The 22,433-nt window shown below is 48.6% G+C and overlaps 1 protein-coding gene and 1 long non-coding RNA gene across 2 annotated transcripts in view; one reads left to right on the forward strand and one right to left on the reverse strand.

The window, feature by feature from the left end:
* Nucleotides 1-15,751, forward strand: part of shank1 (SH3 and multiple ankyrin repeat domains 1) — a gene marked incomplete at both ends in the record, with an annotated part of 33,467 nt that extends 17,716 nt beyond the window's left edge. Inside the window, 11 exons of the mRNA XM_083677665.1 lie at nt 3,193-3,275; nt 3,966-4,090; nt 4,244-4,379; nt 4,665-4,745; nt 7,349-7,375; nt 7,505-7,561; nt 7,884-7,999; nt 8,509-8,629; nt 9,818-13,367; nt 14,477-15,370; nt 15,667-15,751. Of these exons, the coding sequence (XP_083533791.1) occupies nt 3,193-3,275; nt 3,966-4,090; nt 4,244-4,379; nt 4,665-4,745; nt 7,349-7,375; nt 7,505-7,561; nt 7,884-7,999; nt 8,509-8,629; nt 9,818-13,367; nt 14,477-15,370; nt 15,667-15,751 (5,275 nt within the window). The remainder of the gene's footprint in view (nt 1-3,192; nt 3,276-3,965; nt 4,091-4,243; nt 4,380-4,664; nt 4,746-7,348; nt 7,376-7,504; nt 7,562-7,883; nt 8,000-8,508; nt 8,630-9,817; nt 13,368-14,476; nt 15,371-15,666) is intronic.
* Nucleotides 15,752-20,590: 4,839 nt separating this feature from the next.
* On the reverse strand, nt 20,591-21,664 carry LOC310810107. Its single transcript, XR_014554421.1, has 3 exons — nt 21,631-21,664; nt 21,070-21,112; nt 20,591-20,812 (listed from the first exon to the last, which is right to left on the reverse strand). It is a non-coding gene; the product is annotated as an uncharacterized lncRNA (long non-coding RNA).
* Nucleotides 21,665-22,433: the final 769 nt, after the last annotated feature.

The raw sequence follows: 22,433 nt of genomic DNA on the forward strand, positions 1-22,433 counted from the left end.
GAAGCGTCATAACATGCTTGCGTTGTGTTTTCATCGGCTATGTACAGTAGTGTCGTCCGAGCAACACCGAGTGACACAGTTGGTGACAGTCTTGGTGACAGTGGACGTGGTGCCAGTAGACCAGAGATGCCGCTGGGCTGGAGTCCAAGGGGATATTGGTCTTGGTAACCCACAGGAAAACCAGATGCTCAGGTGTGGAAGTACTTAAGATCACCATGATGACATGATGGTTCTCATGGCTTCATGTGGAGGGGTCTACTGTATCTGGGTAGTGATTGGTATGTCAATGTCAATGGAGGAGAGTGGGTGAGGAGGAGGATGAGAGGGGTTTGGCATGTTTAGGTCTGTCTGTGTGTGAGCAGTCAGTCAATCACAGGGAGCGTTTGAAGAAGGTTGGGGAGGATAGATGGAGGGATTGAGGGATGGAGTAATGATGCAGGAAGAAGAGAACGTGCAGATAGAAAGAGAGAGGTAGAACGATGTTTCAAGCCATTCTAACACAGAGGGACTGGTAGTGGAGTGGGAGTGGTGGGGGCCAAGTTAAGGAAAAGTCTAGAGACAGATGTATGTTTATGTATGGATGATTATTTATTCTGCATCTTCATAGATTTATTCACAGACAAAGAAAAAAGAGTGAGAGAGGTGAGGAGGGGGCGGGCATTTGAGATGAAAAAAAGAGAAAGAAAGATAGGGAGCGATAGGAGAGAGAGAGAGAGAGATGAACAGATGGAGTGGGCTGGGACTATTTTGGTGTACAGTGGGATTATCAGCATGTGGGTACAGTATGTTACAGAAGAGACAGTATCTATAGAGCACCTGACTGACTGGTTGACTGACTGACTGACTGTTTGACTGACTGACTGGCTGGCTGGCTGACTGGCTGGCTGCCTGACTGGCTGTCTGCGACTATTTTGGTGTACAGTGGGATTATCAGCATGTGGGTACAGTATAGCATGTTATGAGACTGTATCTATACAGCACATGACTCACTGACTGACTGACTGACTGACTGGCTGGCTTCTCTGACTGACTGACTGACTGACTGACTGACTGACTGACTGTCTGTCTGATTGTCTGACTGACTGACTGACTGACTGACTGACTGTCCCATTCACTAGTGCACCACATGCATCAGTCATTGAATGACTGGTTCACTGACTGAATGGGATAGTGAATGGGTTCATCACTGAAGGACCTCTATGAATGAAGCACTGCACTAGCTGGATGCACTATTGCAGGCCTACTAATTCACACTACCTGGCTGAATTATTTGATAACTGGTTGGTTCAGAGACTGAATGACACACTATCTGGCTGAATCATTGGATGACTGGTTGGTTCCGTGACTGAATGACACACTACCGGGCTGAATCACTGGATGACTGGTTAGTTCAGTGACTGAATGACATTGCCTGGGTGAATCATACAGCATAATGACTAGTTCACTGACTGAGTTGGATGCTGGACGAGCGGGTAGAACTGGAGTGGCTTTGATTCATTAACGGACACCCTGACATATGGGACAGATACAGACATACTCAGTGGTTGCAGTCAGCTGGGATTCAGTCTTTGCTTGAATGTAATTGGCCAGTGTTCATAGAGGTTGACTCTACAGTATATCGGCCAATGGCAGCACCATTTGGGAGATCAAGCAGCTGACATGCTGTTGCTCGTGTTTGTTCTCGCGAAAGCTCTTTCTCTGTGATCTTCCTCCATGGCTGCTTCCCTGTGTACTGTAGTTTGGTGATAGCAACTGGAAACTGTCAATTATCGTTATCTCCCATACTCATTATGCCCTGTTTATTCATGAGGCTATTTTTGCTAAGCGGACAAACATAACCTAACTACCATTTTATGTCTTTATTGGCTCTACATATGAGGAATCGTATTTTCTTCTTTGGATGACTAATTCTGTGCCATTAGACCGCCCAGCTTTGCATACTGTACATCACTCCCAACCGTAGACCTCGCTGTATTAGACCAGCAGATTCCCTACGTCCAGTTCTAGCTGTTGCTGAGGCAACCACTGCCATCATACAGGATCTAGCATTGTGGAGTGAGGTTCTAGAAGAACATATCTGGGCTTAACAGCACAGCAAAGTACAGCACAGCACAGCTCAGCTCGGCTCAGCACGGCCCAGCACAGCCCCGCTGAGCACAGCACTCCACAGCACAGCTCATCTTAGCACAGCTCAGCTTAGCACAGCACAGCTTAGTTCAGCACAGCACAGCACAGCACAGCTTAGCTTAGCGCAGCACAGAATAGCTCAGCTTAGTTTAGCTTAGCTCAGCTTAGCGCAGCACAGCACAGTACAGTACAGTACAGTACAGCTCAGCTCAGCTCAGCTTAGTTTAGCACAGCACATCTCAGCTTAACACAGCACAGCACAGCTTAGCTTAGCACAGCACAGCACTCCACAGAACAGCACTGCACAGAACAGCACAGCTCAGCTTAGCACAACACAGTACAGCTCAGCTTAGCTTAGCACAGCACATCTCAGCTTAACACAGCACAGCACAGCTTAGCTTAGCTTAGCACAGCACTCCACAGAACAGCACAGCTCAGCTTAGCACAACACAGCACAGCACAGCACAGCACAGTACAGCTCAGCTTAGCTTAGCTTAGCCTGGCACAGTACAGCTTAGCTTAGCTTAGCACAGCACATCTCAGTTTAGCACAGCTCATCTCAGCTTAGCACAGCACAGCACAGAACAGCACGGCGCAGCATCATCTTACCTCCTCGCCCGGGGCTGCATCTGAGAGGCCCTGATCTAGTGTATTGATGTCAGTACCTGCTTGGTGACCACCTCAGAGAGGACACAGGAAGTACAAGCCGCCCAGCTCTGGGGAGTCGGGCTGGGTGAGGCGAGTCAGTAAATGTATTCATTCATGTGCTTTAAAAATCCACCCTCATTTCAGCAGGCCCCTGACCCCTCCCACCTCCCTCCCTGAGGATTAAGGCTCCCTCCTGGTGCAGTGTGAATGTGCAGGGGTGTACGCCTGCCTCTCTCATTCTGCTCTCTCCCTCTCCCTCTCCCTCTCCATCCTCCTCTCTTTCCCTCCCTCTCGGTCTCTCTACTCTCTCCTTCTCTCCTCTCTCCTCTCTCACTCTCTCTTTCACTGTCCTCTCTCTTTCTCTCCTTTCTCTCGCTTGTTGTGTCTCTCTCCCCTCATCTCTCTCCTCTCTAACAGTGACTATATAATCAAGGAGAAGACAGTGCTTCTGCAGAAAAAAGACAGCGAGGGTTTTGGCTTTGTGCTGAGAGGTGCCAAGGGTAAGGGAATATGGCACACAGTGACTGACAGTCCCACACACGCACACACGCACACACGCACACACGCACACACAAACACACACACCACAAACACACACGCAAACACACACACACACACACACACACACACACACACCACAAACACACACGCAAACACACACACACACACACCACACACACAGACACACACACACACACACACACACACACACCACACACACGCGCGCGCACACGCACGCACACCCACACACACACACGCATACGCGCGCGCACACACGCATGCACACACGCATGCACACACATACACACACACAGACACACGCACACACACAGACACACACACCACACACACACGCGCACATGCGTGTGCACATACGCACGCATGCACGCACACACACACACAGACACACACACACACGCGCACGGACGCACACACACACACACACGCCACACACACGTGCGCACACACACACTCTGGACATGCACACACCCCACACACCACACTCTTGGATAGCCCTGCAGACTCAATCAATATAGACATTACACTTGTTAATACAGAGTATGTGACATTACATGTTACCTCTATTCTCTGTCTTTTATCTGATAATGTTTGCATTGTCTTGATTTGACTGGTGTGTACCTGGCTGTTTCTGACCCCTCTGATGCTGTGCTGGTCTCCTGTGTGTGCAGCTCAGACCCCCATAGAAGAGTTCACTCCCACCCCGGCCTTCCCAGCACTGCAGTACCTGGAGTCAGTTGATGAGGGAGGCGTGGCCTGGAGGGCTGGTCTGAGAATGGGAGACTTCCTGATTGAGGTCTGTTGCTGCTTGTGCATCATGGGAGTTGTTATCCAACTCTTCATAACATTGTTAAGAAAATAAGAAAGAGTCACCGAAAGAGTCACTTAACTCCCCCCCCTTCCTCTATCCCCCCCCCCCCCCCCCCCCCCCCCTCTCTCTCTTGCTCAGGTGAACGCTCAGAACGTGGTGAAGGTGGGACACAGGCAGGTGGTCAACATGATCAGACAAGGAGGAAACAGCCTCATGCTGAAGGTTGTCATGGTAACCCGCAATCCTGACATGGAGGAGGGCTCCAGAAAGAAAAGTAAGAGACAACACTGGGTTAAGAACGATGACGATGATGATGATGATGATGATGATGATGATGATGCTAATGATGATGATGATGATGACGACAATGATGATGGCTTTGTGGGTGGTAGGGATGATGATGATGATGATGATGATGATGATGATGATGATGATGAGGAGGAGGAGGACTTTGTGGGTGGTGGGGGTGGTGATGGTGGTGAGGATGATGGTGTTATTTGCTTGTGCCAATGCTGGAGCTAGTGCTAACCATCACCATGATGTCTCTCTGTCTCCGTAGTTCCCCAGCAGAGTAAGAGACTGAGCGCTCCAGCCATCGCTCTGCGCTCCAAATCCATGACCTCAGAGCTGGAGGAGATGGGTAAGACATGGGGCCGAAAGAGAGCGCTTGGAATGAGGGAGAGCAGAGGAGGAGGGATGGGAATAGGAGAAGAGAGGGAGAGAGATCATGTACTGTAGAAAGGAGTGAAAAGAAGGGGGAATAATAGAGAGAGAGAAAGAGAGAGAGAGAGAGAAAGAAGTGATGAGACGTGAGAGAGAAGTCGTGAGAAACTGGAGGGTTGAGGAGAGTTAGTGTGGAGGCTGGTTGAGTGAGGGCTAAAAAAAGAGAGAGAAAGTCAGAAAGAGAGAGAGAGAGGGATGAGAGAGAGAGGTAATCAATGACGGAGAGAGGGAGAAAGAGAAGGTGAAGGGAATGGAGTGAGAGGATGGGTGTAGCATTAGCAGGGTTACCGACATGGATGAGAGTCTCAATGCGTTTCACTGTTCTTTCAGAGGTTCCACACTGTCACTTCCAGCACCCCCACTACAGGTAACCCCCCCCCAAGAAATGTCCCCACCCACCCCCTGCTCCTCCTCACTGCCCCCCTCTTGCCCCCTGCACCCCCCAGCCTCCAGCTTCCAGCCCTAACCCTAGCGCCCCCCCAAGACCACTCCCACTGCTCCAGGAACAGACACTCTGCGAGTGTCTTGTGTGTTGCCAGGGTAACAATGCAGGGGGTGGGCGTCACTCGGAGGGAGGCGGTGGTGGCTGCTGCCGTCTCCACTGAGCATGCTCACTAGAGCAGAGGATGATGTATGAGAGAGGATGAAATGAGAGGTGAGAGGGAACCTTCGAGGGCTCCCTGAGCTGATCCCAGGCCTGTGGTGTCCAGCCCCTCCCAGAAGCCCCCCATGTGCCGCCATGCTCCCTTACAAGAGTAGCCTGTGGGGACATTGGGCCTGTCCTTAGCTCAGTGGCTATTATGCCCTGTGGCGGTATGCCTTCATAGGATAGGGACTTGAGTCGCCGTGCCCCTCTACTCCCTTCACCCCCCACCTTTCTCTGTGGTTCAACCCCCCCGACTGACACACAGCATGAAAACTCAATCCCCCTCCCCTCTCCCCCCTCTCCCCTCCCCCACGAACACACCCCTCCCCCGGTAAACCAGTGCTCACTACCCCTATGTACAGTAACACCACAAACCTACATAACACTACACATACAGTAGAATAAACTAACGCAGCATTATAATGCCACATACAGATACAAACATATACTGTAGTGTACTGTCTAGAGAGATAATGCTATCTCATACTCAATGATTAACACTGATATAGTAGTAACACATCTTAACTTGTATGTACGCCTATTTGTAGCACATATAACCACAAATACATTGTAGTCCATTGCACAAAAGTTTAATTGAATTATCTCAAAAATGTAAATAATCTCATATGTATGCTCAGCCTATTCAATCCAAAAATTGTGTTTTTAGAAATGAGAGAAATTACCGTAGACACTAATCTTCCATGACTTTTGGGGCAAATAAGTAAACAACTGTAAAGACCACTTTTCAAACCAAAAGTCAATCCTGTCGCAGTCATTCTTTCCAGTAACTTGACCTCCGCATTGCACATGTATCTTCCTCCAGCAAGGTTACAGCAGCAGCCTGTGTGATAGAGCCATGTCAGCCACTGCCATATGCTTATTCTAATACTTAGAATTAATTTAGCAGCCTATTAAACCACCACCACCTCTATGTTTGGTGCAGTGTCCCAGTTCACCTAGAAGTCATGCTGCAAGATAACAGGAGCATTAAAACGGAAATTATTTTGCGTCCGTCTGAATTTTTTTTTACAGGCAGTATTCAAAGCAGCATGTGTTAATTATGCACAGGTTTTGACAATATGTCAGCGCTGTCTTTGTTTGGAAAAAAAAAGTTATGAAGTTATATTACGGAGTACTGTTCAATGAATTCTCTCTATACTGCTGAATGACTTAGTGAGAGTGGAGAGTTCCTTAAACCATTAAGGAAGTTAAGTTCATATCCAACTTGTCATATTACTGTAAAAACTCAATTAGATACAGACCGCTAGATACAACACACACAAGCACTTAACCCCTGTGTGAACCCCTGTGGTCTACTCACGGTTGTGTTCAGTGTTCTAACCACTAACTCTGGCTTTCCTCTGACCTCCCCTCTCTGCACCTCCCTGCTGTGTGGACGGGTAACAGTGGAGAGAGGTGAGAGAAATGTGTGACTTTTGGGTTTGTGTATGTGTGTTTGTGCCTGATCCTGTGTGCGTGCGTGGGTTTGTTTAGGCATGCGCTTGTGCCTGAACCTGTGTGCGTGTGTGTGCGTGTGTGTGTGTGCGTGTGTGCGTGTGTGTGTGTGTTCGTGTGTGTGTGTGTGCGTGCGTGTGCGTGTGTGTGTGTGTGTGTGTGTGTGTGTGTGTGTGTGTGTGTGTGTGTGTGTGTGTGAGGAGGTAAGGGTTTGTTTGTGAGTGTGCCTGCGTGCGTGCATGTTTAATATACAGTACATACCTTTCCAACTAAAAGTGTACTGTGTGTGGGTGTACTATATATGCATATTTATATATTTAAGACTTACAGTCATAGGAATGTAAGTATTATCTATTATAATTATGGCGTTGCAGTAACACTAGTATCAAAGCTAAAGTCTCCTTTTGTCATTTTCTCAGCTGCTACGCCTTGGAAAAAAAAATCAGGTGAGACAAACACTGTCTGCGTTTGTTGTATTATTATTTTTTTTTGGTCTTTTTTTGGCGTCCTTCGGAACGGTTATAGCATAGTTATAATTCAGTCACTTACTAGGTTTTTCATGTGTGTCTTTCTAGAATTCGAATCTTCACAGGTTACAGAGAAGAAGAGGACAGTCTATCAGATGGCTTTGAGTAAGAGAGTTTATATCAGTGTATCAAGGGAATAGCCGGGGTTTATTCTTCATGTGTAAAGCAATTTAGCTCTCAGACTGAACACTAGATGTGATATGTGGTAGAGTGTTCGTTGGCTTTATTTGACCCCCCCCCCCTCTCTCTCTCTTTCGCTCTCTCTTTCTCTCTCACTCATCCTCTCCTTCAATTTCATCTTGGTGTCCTTCTCTGCTCATCCTCTTCTCTCTGTCTTTCTCTCTCTTTTTTTCTGTCTCTCTCTTTTTCTCTGTCTCTCTCTCTCCTTTTCTCTGTCTCTCTCTCTGTCCTTCTCTTTCTTTCTCAGATAAACTCGATGAGATTCTGGCAGCAGCTCAGCAGACAATCAGCACCAATGAGGGGCCAGGGATACGGGGTCAGATGTCAAAGAGAGACAGGGGCCGGGGCTTTTATGGCAACGAGGTGTGTTTGTGTGTGGTGTGTGTGTGTGTGTGTGTGTGTGTGTGTGTGTGTGTGTGTGTGTGTGTGTGTGTGTGTGTTTGGTCCCTATGATATCTGTGTGTGTGTGTATGTGATGTATGTGAGTGGGTGTGATATCTGTGTGTGTGTGTGTGTGTGTGTGTGTGTGTGTATGTGTGTTCACTGGTGCGATTCACCTGACATGAGGTTGAGAGGAACAGTTTGTCCAGTAGTGTTCCTATGGTAACACCCTAAAATGTAGACGATGCTATACTGTACCGTTTAGGGATTGAGTTTGAGCCAACGTTTGCACAAATTGGATTTATTTTACTGCTTAAACCACAGTACTGCTGGATATGAACTATTTTCCACATTATTAAATACTCTTTTCCATTAATGATATAATCATTTGTATGCACTGACTTGCTATAGTCCATAGAATAATTCTGTTATTGTCTTCCAAATTGATTTTCGTGTTCTCTTCACCCCTTCACTCTCCTCTTGCTTTGCAGCCAAATTACGACCAGTCAGGGATTGGGATGATGTCATCTGGGACAGGGCTTGGCTATGACCGCGCCCAGTTTACGTCAGGCCACGCCCCTCCACACGGTATGCTGCGACAGAAATCCATCGGTGAGGCTGTCTGTCTGTCTGTCTGGCCCTGCGTCCGCCTGTCTGTCTGTCTGGCCCTGCGTTCGCCTGTCTGTCTGTCTGACTGTCTGTCTGGCCCTGCGTCTCCTGTCTGTCTGTCTGTCTCTGTCTGGCCCTGCGTCTCCTGTCTGGCCCTGCGTCTGTCTGTCTGTCTGTCTGTCCTCTAGACTGTTCGAGCCTGTCTCTCCGTAGCATGCCATGTATGTCTCTAGAGTGCTGTAGTGACCTGTACCTGTGCTTATACCAAAGGAGGCTGGTGGAGGTAGAAATCGTAGGACGGGCTCATTGTAATGCATGGAATGGTATAAGGATTGGTATTAAACACATACATGTTTGATATCATTCCTTATTTCATTCCATGCATTACAATAAGCCCATCCTCCGATGTCTACCTCCACCAGCCTCCACTGCTGTGCTTATACTGTAGTCTACCTGTGCTATACTGTCTTGATATAAATATTTCTCATAGTGCTGTTAAAGGACTTCCCTGTGGACTATATAGCAGTGTGTCTGGTTGTACTGGTATTGGCTTGGTCCTGCTATGGTGTTCTTTGAAGTGAATATCAGGGGAGGCTGGTGGAGGTAGAATTTGGAGGATGGGCACATTGTAATGCATGGAATGGAATGAGGAATGGTATCAAACACATGAGCTCATCCGCCAATTTCTGCCTCCACCAGCCTCCCCTGGACTGGATATGCCAGAAAGAGCTGGTCACAAGTTCTTCTGCACTGTGATGCACCTAAAGTGTTTAGTGTGCTCTTGTGACCCACTAAGTAGACACAGCCAATGTCTTTTTTTTCCATTTACAATGACCTTTACCCTTAGCAGCAGTATATAGAGTGATACTGTTCAACAGCTAGACCGATTTGCTAGAGGACAGACAGGGTTACAGACCAGTGAAATGAAGGTGGGCTGACTGACAGGTCGATAGGCAGGCAGTTACATTGACAGACACTCTCGTCCGAAATCATTATTTTTATCATTTTATCATTATTTTGTCCTTCGAGCATTTTCTCTGTACCCCCCCCCCCCTCCGCAACCCTACCACCCCCCCCCCCGCCCACCCCCCAACCCATCTGATTGCTCTGTTCTGTCTCTCTCATTCATTCCTATCCTTCACACTTCTCTCTCCCTTTCATTTAAATGTGTCTCTCTGTGGTGTACTGCAGGGGCGGCTGAAGAGGAGAGGCAGTACCTCCATCCTCCAGCGGTGAAGTTTGCCCGTAGCCTCTCTGTGCCAGGCCCAGATGACATCCCTCCGCCCCCCACCACCGCCCCGCCAGACCCCCCCTTCTCCTCCGCCCCGCCCCTGGGCTGGAGGGGGAAGTCCATCCAGCAACCCCCCTCTGTGTCCGTGTCCCAGTCCACCGCCACCTCCGCCCACTACCAGCTCTACTCCCAGTCTGTGCACTTCACCCACGGGGGCAGGGAGAGGGCTGGGGGGCCCAGCACCGGCCCAGGGGGAGGCGGGGTGGACCACGCGACCCAGTACACCCATGCCCCGGCCCACTCCGCTCAGAGCAGGACTGCCTCTCGGAAAGGGGAGCCTGTTGGGGCAGGAGGAGGGGCAGGGGGAGGGGCCAAGGCTGCAGGTCTGAGGAGAGGCTACAGCAACGCCGTTCCACCCTCCAGCATCGCCACGGTGACCCCGCAGCTGCAGCAGACCACCCAGAGCCAGCCTCTGCGGGGGGAGCGCAGCACAGCCGGGGCGGGAGGGGGACGGGAGGTTCCCAAGGGGGGCCGGAGGGGCAAGGGCCCCCTGGTGAAGCAGTCCAAGGTAGAGGACCTACGAGCCAACCAGGGCACGCTGGGGGGCAAGGCCCCTGTGGAGAAGAATCTCCCCATCCCCACCATCATCGTGAAGGCCCCCTCCACCAGCAGCAGCGGCCGCAGCAGCCAGGGCAGCAGTGTGGAGGCGGAGCCCCCACCTCCAGGGGAGACGGACGGAGGTAAAACACCCCACCCTCCCTCCACCCCTGCCCCCCAACCCCCTGCACCCCCATCCACCCCGGCCCCGCCGCCCCCCTCCCTCCCGGCCCTCCGATCCCAGGAGAACCTGGACTTCACCAGCCAGTTCGGGGCGGCCATCGTGGGTGCGGCTCGCCGGGACAGAGAGCGCTTCCACGAGGCCCGCAGGAAGAGCTCCACCATCTTCATGTCCGCCGAGGAGGAGGTAGGAGTTGGGGGAGGAGGTGGTGGAGGCGTAGGTGGAGGCGTAGCGGGAGGAGGAGGGGCAGGAAGGACTCAGGCCTCTCAGCAGCTCAGTGCCCAGCCTGGAGCGCCCTCCCCACGCCTGCGGCCCTCCAAGTCCATCGACGAGGGCATGTTCTCTGGCGACACGTTCATCCACCACACCCGCAGCATGCCCCCGGCCTTTGGCCTCCCTGAATACTCGTCCCCAGCTCCAGACTACCAACCCAAGTCTGTGCCCGCTGACTTCTACAGGGCCTCGAGCAGGACGCAGCAGTTGCCCCCCTCTGGTACCACCTTCATCCACCCTCTGACAGGGAAGGTTCTGGACCCGTCGTCCCCTCTGGGCCTGGCCCTGGCAGCCAGGGAGCGCGCCCTGAAGGATGACGGCAGGAGAGAGATGAGGAGGGAGAGAGGGCCGGAGCACCACTTTGGCCGCCAGATGTCCAGCGTGGGGGCGTTTCCTTCCTCGGCTGCCGCGCCTCCACCACCGTCCTCCGCCGCCCAGTCGTCAGGCTCCTCCTACCTGGTCACCTCCTCCTCATTGGCCGCCACCACCCCCTCCGTGGGCCGTCCGCCTTCTCCCAGAATCCTCAGGGGGGCGGGAGGCGGCTGGGGGGAGGAGGGGGGCGGGGGGGAGCGGGAGAGGGAGGGAGGCGGGGCTAGAGAGGGGCTGAGGGTACGCTTCTCTGAGGACAAAACAGTCCACACACATCACTACCAGCCACAGCACTACCAACCCACCTTCAAGGAGAGAGAGAGAGAACGAGAGAGGGAGAGGTCTAGAGAAAGAGAGAGGGAGCGGTCGAGAGAAAGGGAGAGGTCGAGAGAAAGGGACAGAGAGGCGTACGGGAGGAAGCTGGAGCAGGCACCAGCCCCAACCCATCAGCCACCCCAGGCCCCTTCCCAACAGCCTCGGCGCCCCTCCTTCCTGAGAATGGAGAGTGAGGCGGGCTCCTACATTGTGTCCCTCACCCCTCCGTCTCCCCCCGCTCCAGTTGCCCCCACGCACTCACAAGGGAGCGGAGGTATAATGGTTCTGCCCCCTCCTGCCCCCTCGGTTGATGCAGATGATGAGTTTGTCTTCGCGGACCCCCTGCCCCCTCCCCTGGAGTTTGCCAACAGCTTTGACCGGGGTATGGGTGGGATGTCAGGGTACAGACAACACGGCATGGGTATGATCTCCAACAACCTGGCCTCCCGCCAGCAGCCACAACCGCCACCACCTCCCCCTCCTCCCCCGCCACCGCCCCCCCAAAAAGAACCTTTCATTGGCGGGTTCCCCCCCCACACGCCCCATTCCCCCCAGGCAGGGGACTCCACCGCCTCCAGCCTCACGTCCTATGACAGCGAGGTGGCCAACCTGACCCAGTCCGGCCACTCCCCCTCGCAAACATCTCCCAACCCCATGCCCTCGTCCTCACCCTCCAACCTCCAGCCCTCCGCAGGACCCCCGCCTCCACCCTCCGTCTCCCCCCCACCCCCACCTACCTCATTCCACAGACCCTTCCCCATGTCCCACCCACACCACCTCTACAACAGCACACACACCCCTGGGCGTTCCTCCCCCACCCCTCCCCCTCACTCCACAGTGCCCCCTCCAGCCTACCGTGGGCCCATCGCCCCCTCCTCCACCTCTGCCACCTCCGCCCTCCTCAGGGGCTCTGCCACTCCCACCATGACCGCTAGCTGTGCCATCACCACCACCACCGCTGCCACCACCACGCGCACCTCTGCCCAGATTTACCAGGACCGAACGCACGCCTTGTCCTCTGCAGCGAGCAGCCGCAGAATAGGGGAGCACCACCCTCCCCCCGCTGCCAAGACAGGAGAGTCCCAGGAGACGGTGGTGGACTCTGGGATTGAGGAGCTGGACAGTCGCAGCAGCAGTGACCACCACCTGGACAGCATCCTGGCTCTGAGCGGAGTCGGAGTCCGAGGAGAGAGGCTAGAGAGAGGGAGTGGGGGAGGAGGAGGAGGAGGGGGAGGGGGAGGTGGGGAGGTGGAGGGAGACAGGGCAGGAGGAGCAGATCTCCTAGAGTCCTACATGAGCTACCTGGATGGACAGACGTTTGAGATGCACAACACCACAGTGGCCACCTCCACTTACCCCAAGTCCCAGAGGTACAGGGAGGGGAGCCGGGCGGCAGAACTACGCAGGCAGACCAGCACGGCCCCGCCCTCTTTCCACTCTCAGAGACGGAGGGAGGAGGAGGAAGAGGAGGAGGACGAAGGAAGGGAGGAGGACGACAGGGGGAGGGACGGCTATGGGGGGAGAGACCCACAGAATTTGGGGCGTCCCAACTCGCCGTACTTTGAGCGGCCCCGTACCCCTGAGATGAAGCCTCTGTGGGGGGACGGGCAGACGGCAGGCGAGGTCAGGGGGCAAGCCTATCTGGAGGGGAGGAAGCTGTACCCTCCCGTTTCCAGCATGAAGGCCAGCATCATCAACGAGCTCAGCAACAAACTGCAGGAGAGAGGCAAAGGCATGGAGAACTGGGGAAGCCAGCGATCTCTGAGCAGACACAGGTACACCTTCAGATTGTGTGTGACTATGTATTCATATATATATGTGTGTGTGTGTGTGTGTGTGTGTGTGTGTGTGTGTGTGTGTGTGTGTGTGTGTGTGTGTGTATGTAAAACATGTACAGTACAATATATTGTCCACACGTACGTATGCAGTATGGACTGTTGCTTGGTTTGTGTCGGTACTATATAGTGTGTGGTTCCTGTGTGAACAGATCGCTGAATCACATTTCTATGTTGTGTACCATTTTGTAATGGATGTTATAGTCATCCAAGAATAGCAGTGTACATTTGGTTGTATTTTTATTATTATTAAACTTTTATTTAGGCAGGGGGTCCTACTGAGGGGGTCCTACTGAGACCAAGAACTTGTTTGCGGAGGAGCCCTGATTACAAACATAAAACAGTCATAAATGTACATTGAAAATTACAAACATAATACTGTTAATTAATTACATATCAATTACAAAGTCAATGTACACAGTATAATCAATTAAAACATGTACATTCCTTGGATGACAGATCCTTTATCAAGGTTTTAAACTGACTGAGTGACACAAGATAATCTCATTTGAGTTTGTTTTGAAGGTCGTTCTGTGTACTGTGAACTAAATGCAGATTTACCTTGTACTGTATGTGTGTGTTTACTGTTTTGTACTGTCTTTACTGTGTAAACTGCCACTCTTTTATGTCCCTTGCTTTTGTCTCCGTCTGTGTGTATCTTTCTCCTTACAGAAACAGGTAATTACACTCCTTTCTCACTCTCTCCTTCGTCTCACTTTCCGTCAGACCAAACATAAAACGTTGACACCATCTTATATTTACTGCCTGTTTCTTCAACAGTTAGAAAGCAGAGGGAAGCAGGTTAAACTCTGCTCAGCACATCTAAAAGAGCCTTAATTTATTTTTCCCTCAGTAACCTGAGCATGAAATGGTTACCTCTCAGCCTTTTATCTATCATGTTAACCTCTCTACCAACTCTCAGCAACAGTTGGTCGATGGTGGTGGTTATGCTTTATGAATAGCCGCCTCTGTGTGCATGTATCTGTCTCTCCCTCTCTCTTTCTTGTTCCCTCCCTCCTTTCTCATAACTGTTACTTTTCCATCCATAGGTTTTCAGAGGACTCTGCCTCAGCCCTGAGTCCCCCCTCAGCTCGCTCCCAGTCCCCCTCCCCTGTCCAGCACTCCCAGCCAGCCCTCTCCCCATCCCCCACCCCTGCCTCCCAGTACCCCAACTGGACACGCTCCCCATCCCCCCAGCCACCTCCAGCTGTACAGCCCCCTCCCCGCTCCCACTCCCCTATATCCCCCACCTCATACTCCCCTTACCCCACCTCACCCAAACACAGGCCTGTCTACCGCACCAAAGCCCTGGAGTTCCAGTTCATCCCCAGCCGAGAGTCCAGGAAAGCTGAGTCCCACCACCTCCAGCGCAGGCGAGCCCCCAGCCCTCTCATCTCCCCCTCTGAAAGGCCCAAACTGGGCCCACCACGCCCCTCCTCCCTCCCCCTCCTCCCCACCTCACCGCTCTACAGCAGCCTCTACGAGCTACGTGGCTCCATCACACCTCCCTCACCCGCCAACCCCCTGGGGGACCCCTACTTCTCCCCCTCCCCTCCTCTCTTTGCCCCCTCTGGTGCCCCTCCTCCTCCCAACTCCTCCTTGTTGGTGTCTCGCTCCCTCTCCCCTACCCACTTCCTGTCTGGGACCTCCTCCCCTCCCCTGCACCCTCTCCCTCCTCCGACTTGCCTGAGCTACCCCCATCTCCCGCCCCCATCCCCCTCCAAGCCCTTCGCCTCCAAGCCGCTGCCCTACTGGACCAAGTACGACGTGGCTGATTGGCTGGGTTACCTGAACCTGGGGGAGCATAGGGAACGTTTCCTGGACAACGAGATTGATGGCACGCACCTGCCCTCCCTCACCAAGGAGGACTACCTGGATCTGGGGGTGACGCGCGTGGGACACCGCATGAACATCGACAGAGCTCTGAAGAGAGTGATGGACAGGTAGGAGGCAGAGAGAGAGAGAGAGAGAGAGAGAGAGAGAGAGATGAGAGAGAGAGATGAGAGATGAAAGATAGAGACTAATAGTGTGGAGAGAGAGAGAGAGAGAGAGAGAGAGAGATGAATGAGAGATAGAGATTAGTAGTGTGGTCATCAATGCTTTCAAGCTCAAACTCCTGTATGTGTCGTATGAAACTGAAGCATCGGATCTCTAACTAAAGCATCCCAGAGTGGCTTACTCAGGAACATACATAATGTTGGATATATAAAGTATGACACTCCTCTCTGTTCATCCCAAGGCTCTCCAGCCCTTTCCCCATCTCTGCTCTCTCACCCCGAGATGGACGACTCGACAGAAGACGGGATGACGGGGGTCGGAGCTGAGGAGGCAAAAAAAGAGAGAGAGAAAGGATGGGGAGGGATGGAGGGATGGAGGGGGAGGGGGGGGGGTGGAGTCAATGAGGGAGGAAGACACAACTGCTGCTATCCATGGTGGATTCACACAACAAATGAAGAGGACCAGATTTCACAGAGGGGGTGGGGGGCAAATCACCAGAGGGATGGAGAAAGGGCTGACGATCCATACAAACACCGCCTGGTACTCCCAAGTGCTGATGGCAGACTCACACAGATACACTCTCACAGGCACGCAAACACTGACATGCAAACACTCACCGCTTGTCGCCACAAACACACAACACACACACACACTATGTGACTGCAATGACAGATATAAGCGTCTGGGGCAATGAGTCAGATATGAATATGCGATTTGAAAAAGACACTGAGCCAAAAAAAAAAAAAAAACAGGAGAAACAATCACGTTGTTTAGCTTTTTTTCATATGAGCAGTTTTTAGTGTTGTCGTTGGGGAATGAGAGGGAGGAGTGCCCTCATCAACACACGCGCTTTCTCCTCCTCTCTGACCTTGAGTTAAGTAGCCATCTTGCTTGAGCGTTATTGGCCCCTCTACTGGCTGTTCCGATCTATGTTCAGGTTTAGGAGAGACCCTTCCACCCCGCCCCCCCCCCCCCACCCCACCACCCCCCTGCAGTTTGTAGAGTGCAATCAGCGAAAACCTGTGTGCATAGATATAACTGGAAGAGTGCTTTGTCTGAGTAAATGTCTCTGTTGGAGCCAGTTATTGAGATGGACCAGACTGATGTAGCTTGGACAGTGGGGTAATCATGTGTCTGTTTGGGACATGTAGGATGATTTACCGTTTGACACGCTTCTACATGAATGGCCTGCGTAGTGGAGTGATAGTGGAAGGGACTCTTGTGTGGGTAGGACCCTACCTGTTATTGCTGGTCCCAGTTTGGAATGAGCTGGACGAGTGGATCTTCACTGTAGTGATTGTGTCGGGCTTGCCTGTATGACTGAGTGTGATTGGTTGTCTGTTTTTACCTCACCAGTGGGAGGGCTCTGTGCTCACTGAAGGTCCTTTGATGAGGACCTGTAAACACATTGTATTTCTCTATAGCTTCTTTATCATCTTAAGTCTTATAATGGCATATATACAGACTGGTCACTGTATTACAAATCTGTAGCAAAAACAAGTGCCCAGACCGACAGCATAGAAATAAACATACTGACATAATTCTACATGCACGCACACACACGTTCACACACACTCAAACATACACACACAGGCAAATGGTAACACAATACATGCACACACACGCACAGACATACATTCATGTACACACACGCACGCACGCACACACACACACACGCACTTCTCTGTGTTTATGTTAGAATCAATGGGACACCTTAAATATATATGTTTGGATCCAAGATGTAACTTATACAAGAGACTGCGCTTTCAGAGGTCGAGGGAATACGAAAATCGAGGGAAAACGAAATCTCCTTGAAGGTTGACTCCATTTATATACAAAAGACTTCCGAAGCATCGAAGCAACTGCTATACAACCGTTCTAGAGTTCACTGTCCAGGGGAGAGACAGAAAAGGAGAGGGGAGGGAAAGAGTAAAAAACTGCCTAATCTTCCTCTTTCCCACCCAATCCCCCCACTCCTTGCAAAAATGGCACTCTTTCTACGGAACCATACGAGGACACGAGGAACTAACACCCAAACCAGTGGGATTGGAGAGATACGCGTACATCCGTTTTAATACTCTGATTGTTCTTACAACAATTTTTAAACTTTAAAAGGGTCTGGAATACTGCTATTGATATGAAGAGAATTATTGTTACTGTTGTCATTACTATCATCGTCCTTGCTGTTATTATTGCACCTGTTATTAAGAGCTGCAGTTCCCCGTTTCGTTGGTGATGGTTTAGATGGCGCTCTTTTACATTTAGTCAATGTATTTACATCATTTAGCCAGAAGGCTTTTAGTCCGGATAATCATATACAGATACAATATTATATCCATATGTAAACATTTTATACAAGTTATGAACACATAAGAGACCATTGTCTTGTCTGAGAAATTGGAATATACTTATATATAATAGCACTATATTCTTACTTTCACAAATACAGAATATATATATATATATATATACATATACATATATACATACATATATATATATAAATCTATATATACATATATAGATATATATATACATATATATATATATATACAGTATATCTTTAGTTTGATGTTTGAAATGCTTTAAATATCTAGCCCTGTGTGTAAAGTAGCTAAATGCAAATGCAGATAACATACATGCTTTGCATTAAGTTAAAATTGTTTGCATTTTGTTACACAGGGGAAATGTACACATTTCCTAAAACAACTATTCCATATGCTTCCTGCATTGTGGGGATATTCATAAAACTAACACATTTAGTTTTCCATCTTAAAACTGTGAAAGTAGATTAACTAATTACTTTTCACTTGTACATCTTTGACTGTACGGCAGCAAAGTAAGTTTAATTACTTTGTCACTCTTACCCTGAAAAGTGACAAAGGTGTCACTTAACTTTATGCAGTTGATAAAAAATAAGCTACCGTTCTCTGGAAATACCCATGAGACAATAGCTATTGAGGTCGTGACGCATGCATCCAAATCTATTCCTTCTTCTTTTTCATGATTTCCTTCTATTCATTTCAACATTCTTTTCTTGACAAAAATCTCTTTACTACCATTTGACCTGATTTGCTGGAGTATATGCAGTACTATTTCAGTTACAGTAAATAGGTTATCAGTTGGACATTCCCATCATTTTTCTCCTTCTGCTTTTCTCTCACTGTTGCTGAAATCAAATATAAGGGCTCTCCCATGACCTCTCTACCTGCTACTCAACAACAACACCACCTCCTCCTGTCTCACCACGTCTGAGTCCTGATATACATATCCTCTTTGGTGGGCCTCTGTGCAAAGTTGCATAAAGCTGTCTTTCTCACTGTCCTTTCGGAGAGATGCTTGTCTAGGGCCTTCAGATCATTACCCTTATGCACAAAGGTCTACACACGCAAGCTATATTGTACGTTCACATGAGCTGAGTTTACAACGGGGAAGAACTGTATGTTTCAGTGCTATGATGACCGATGGTCAAGTCACGATTACACTCACGCACGTGATATAGCAATAAGGACGATGAAAATAATGGTCATCCTAATTATGGTTTAAGATGTAAAAAGAAAAAACAACAACTCTAAAGTTCTAAAGAATCTCTGTCTTCCAAACAATGTTTATCATGAAAAAGGTACAATTTATTTGTTATTTAACTGAGGTGCTTTCTATACAGCTCGTCCCATTCCCTAATACATCCATCCCAGTCTGCAGCATTGTACTCAATGTATCAATGACTTCTAGTCTGTCTGTATTGGACTCATGTATCAATGACTTCTAGTCTATCTCTGCTTAGTGTTCACCATCAACACTCCTGCAGAAAGTCCCTTCTCTCAGCTCAGCCATGTGACAGAGCCTACTGTTCATCTGGTGTACCCTCAATGCATTATGCAATGAGTTCATCACATTTATAGGATAAATGAGATGGAATTAGCAATGCCTCTGTTGCTGCTGCTATGGCAACTTTACTTTCACTTGAGAGATGGGTAGATGTGGTGACAGAGGCAAACTAGTTGCAGATTTCTTTTTTTATTCTCAATTTCCACATGATTGAGAGATGTATAATTACACTGTCAGGAGAGAGAAACATCAGGGAATTTGCCTGGCTGTATAGAAAGCATTTTTGCTTCATTTAAGAGATCTTTTAGAAAGAAAAATATGAGCAGATGAACGGTAACTTACAGAATATATATGTATATGTGGTATACATATACACACACATTCATATAAACATATATATGAATTTCAAATGTTTTAAGAGATGAATAATAAATTATTAGAATTATAATAAAGACGCAGAAATAAAATATTGAGTCTTATTTTTTCCTTCTTGTTATTCACTCCTGTGCTAACGGTTAACAGCGCCATTACCTGGTTGTACTGTACCTTTTCAGCTGCTATTTGCCTCAAATACAACTCATAACCACTGATATTTACCTGAAACCACTGTGTACTTGTTCCCAATAGAGCAGTTGTTTGAAGTCCACACAGCTCTTAATGGGATAATTCACTTTTTTACACCTTAGGTTATTTATCCTTAAAGTAGTCTATGGGCCAGGAGAGACTAATCCATGGTTAAGATTTGTTAACCACTAGTAATTTTAGCCTAACAAAACCAATGGGTGTGAATGGGAGTAGTAGACTAAGTTTAATAAATCACCTAAATCTACCAAGACAGTTAATTTGGTCATGCAACGTTTAACTTTGTCTACTGTTCCCATTAATTTGTTAGCAGTGGCTTTGCCGAAATTAGTGGTGGCCATTTAAACAAATCTGAACCATATATTCATTTATCCTTGCCCACAGACTACTTACAGGGTTAGGAGCCATCTGGCAGGTGTGAAACAAGGGAACCATCCCTGAAAACCTGACAATTACACACTACTGTATAAAGGACATGGCAGTGAGATTAACTGCTAATCAAACATTCAGTTTTACATTTATGGCATTTAGCACCTTTATCCAAAGCAATACATTTGTTTAAGTAAGTGAATCATCTATCCAACAGTCATCATAAGAAAGTAATCAATGCTCACACCAGGGGCCATAGGCAGTCATAATGCCAGTAGGCTATTATTATTATTTATTTTTTAAGTTAGGATACATTTCAAACATTGAATCACCAAAGGCAAAAATAATTGTAGAGAACTTTATTTAAATCTGATCAAACAGTACAAACATGAATCATTTCAGACTAAGACATACATAAAAACTCAGAGTTTCCACACCATCAGAACCAACCAATGGATCACATTAAGTTATGACATGTCATGAGTGCCATTACAACTCAGTTATAAGCTACAGTCCAGCTGCTCAAGACCATGTGGGTGGCAGCATGCATTCAGTTCTCACTACAGGTCACCTGGATGCTGTACATCTCACCTGAAGAGGTCCAAGATCTGAATGAGAAAAAAAAGGTATTTAGGAAACAGATTTGGTCATTCATAGGCTAATTAATTACCCCTTGGGGGGGGGGGGGGGGTCTGAAATCTCCTCAGACTCTGCCTTGTCAGGGGCAGAGTGCACTTTATCAACAGAATTACTCAGCGCCCAGTGCAAAACATCATAGGAGAGTTACATTTAGTGTGCCCACCAAGGTGAAAATAAAGCTACAAATTAACTTATACAAACGGGAAAATGTTGGTATAAAGCTCACCTTGAGCGCTGGTCCAGCTTGCGCAGGCTTGACTTGAGGTTACCTTTTAAGGGTAGGGGAAGAGATCATTGTTAGCAAATGCAATCCATCTGCACAATGGTCAAGAGACCTCAGAACACATCTCCTCAGACTTTGGCTTGTCAGGGCCAAAGAAGCACATTATCGTCACTTTAAATTAAGAGCCCAGTGCAAGACATCATCGGAGATCATAACGCACGTGCTACATTGACCACATGTAATAATGTAACTACTTCACATTGGGGGGGGCTTCAACCTGAAGACTTTCTCTGGGTATTTTCATACCTACTTGTCTAGTGACTATTGTATTCGATTGTTCACTAAAATATATTGTATATTGACCAAGAAAAGGGCCATGTCAAACTAAGATTGAGGCAGCTAGCGTCAGCTAAGGTAGCTCATTAACGCTTAAAAAAATGAATGAAAAAAAAAAATTCAAACCTATCGCATATAATAGGTAATATTAGTTCAACAGTCAAGAAAATGTATTTGGTCCACACGACACATTTCTGAAGAATTCCAAATAAACCCAGTTTTACTTACATTGACCATTCACGTGCTGCTGCCTTCCATGCTTCACCGGGAAAAGAGACATCCCTACAAAAATGGCCGCTTTTAAATGTCATTTTCACGAAGGACCCCATTTTTTCCTCATAGTTGTTTAAAGCAGTCGCCTTGATTAAAATATCACTTTTTTTATTCGGACCCTTACAGAGTAATTTTTAAGTTATTTGTGCACGCATGCATCAATAAACAACTGGTGACGTTTCAACACGAACTGTTGATTTGGTAGAGAGGCCATAGATATAGAGATAGAGTGAATAGAATTAACTTGTAAAGGTGTATGAAAGTCAAACTGAGAGATGGTAAGCAAAAACAGGGCTTCTACACAATTATATCCATGTACTGTACCATGTGGAGTATAATTTAAAACTGTAAGGATGTTTGCCATTACTGCATTGCGGAGTCACTCTGTCAACTGCTCTCAGCTGTCTAATTTTTGAAATTACAAGTCCTGGCAAGGCAGAACACACAAGTGGAGCATAACATAAGGCAGTAGGTCATTGGGTATGTGAGTGTGGCCTCCCATTCATTCCTTCCCAGTGTGAGTGTTTATGTGAGTATGGCCTCCCATTCATCCCTATAGTTCCCTATGTTCTCTCTCTCGCACACACACACACACACACACACACACTCACGCACGCACACACACACACACACACATACACCGGATGTCCCAGCCAGCTGTGGCAGACCCCCAACAGCCTGGGGGATCGTGGAAAACAAGGCAACAGGGCAAGCAAGGGGGAGGATGGTGTTTCACTTATCTTACTTCACCAAATATT

The sequence above is a fragment of the Argentina silus genome (assembly GCF_951799395.1).
Source record: "Argentina silus genome assembly, chromosome: 9".
NCBI lineage: Eukaryota > Metazoa > Chordata > Actinopteri > Argentiniformes > Argentinidae > Argentina > Argentina silus.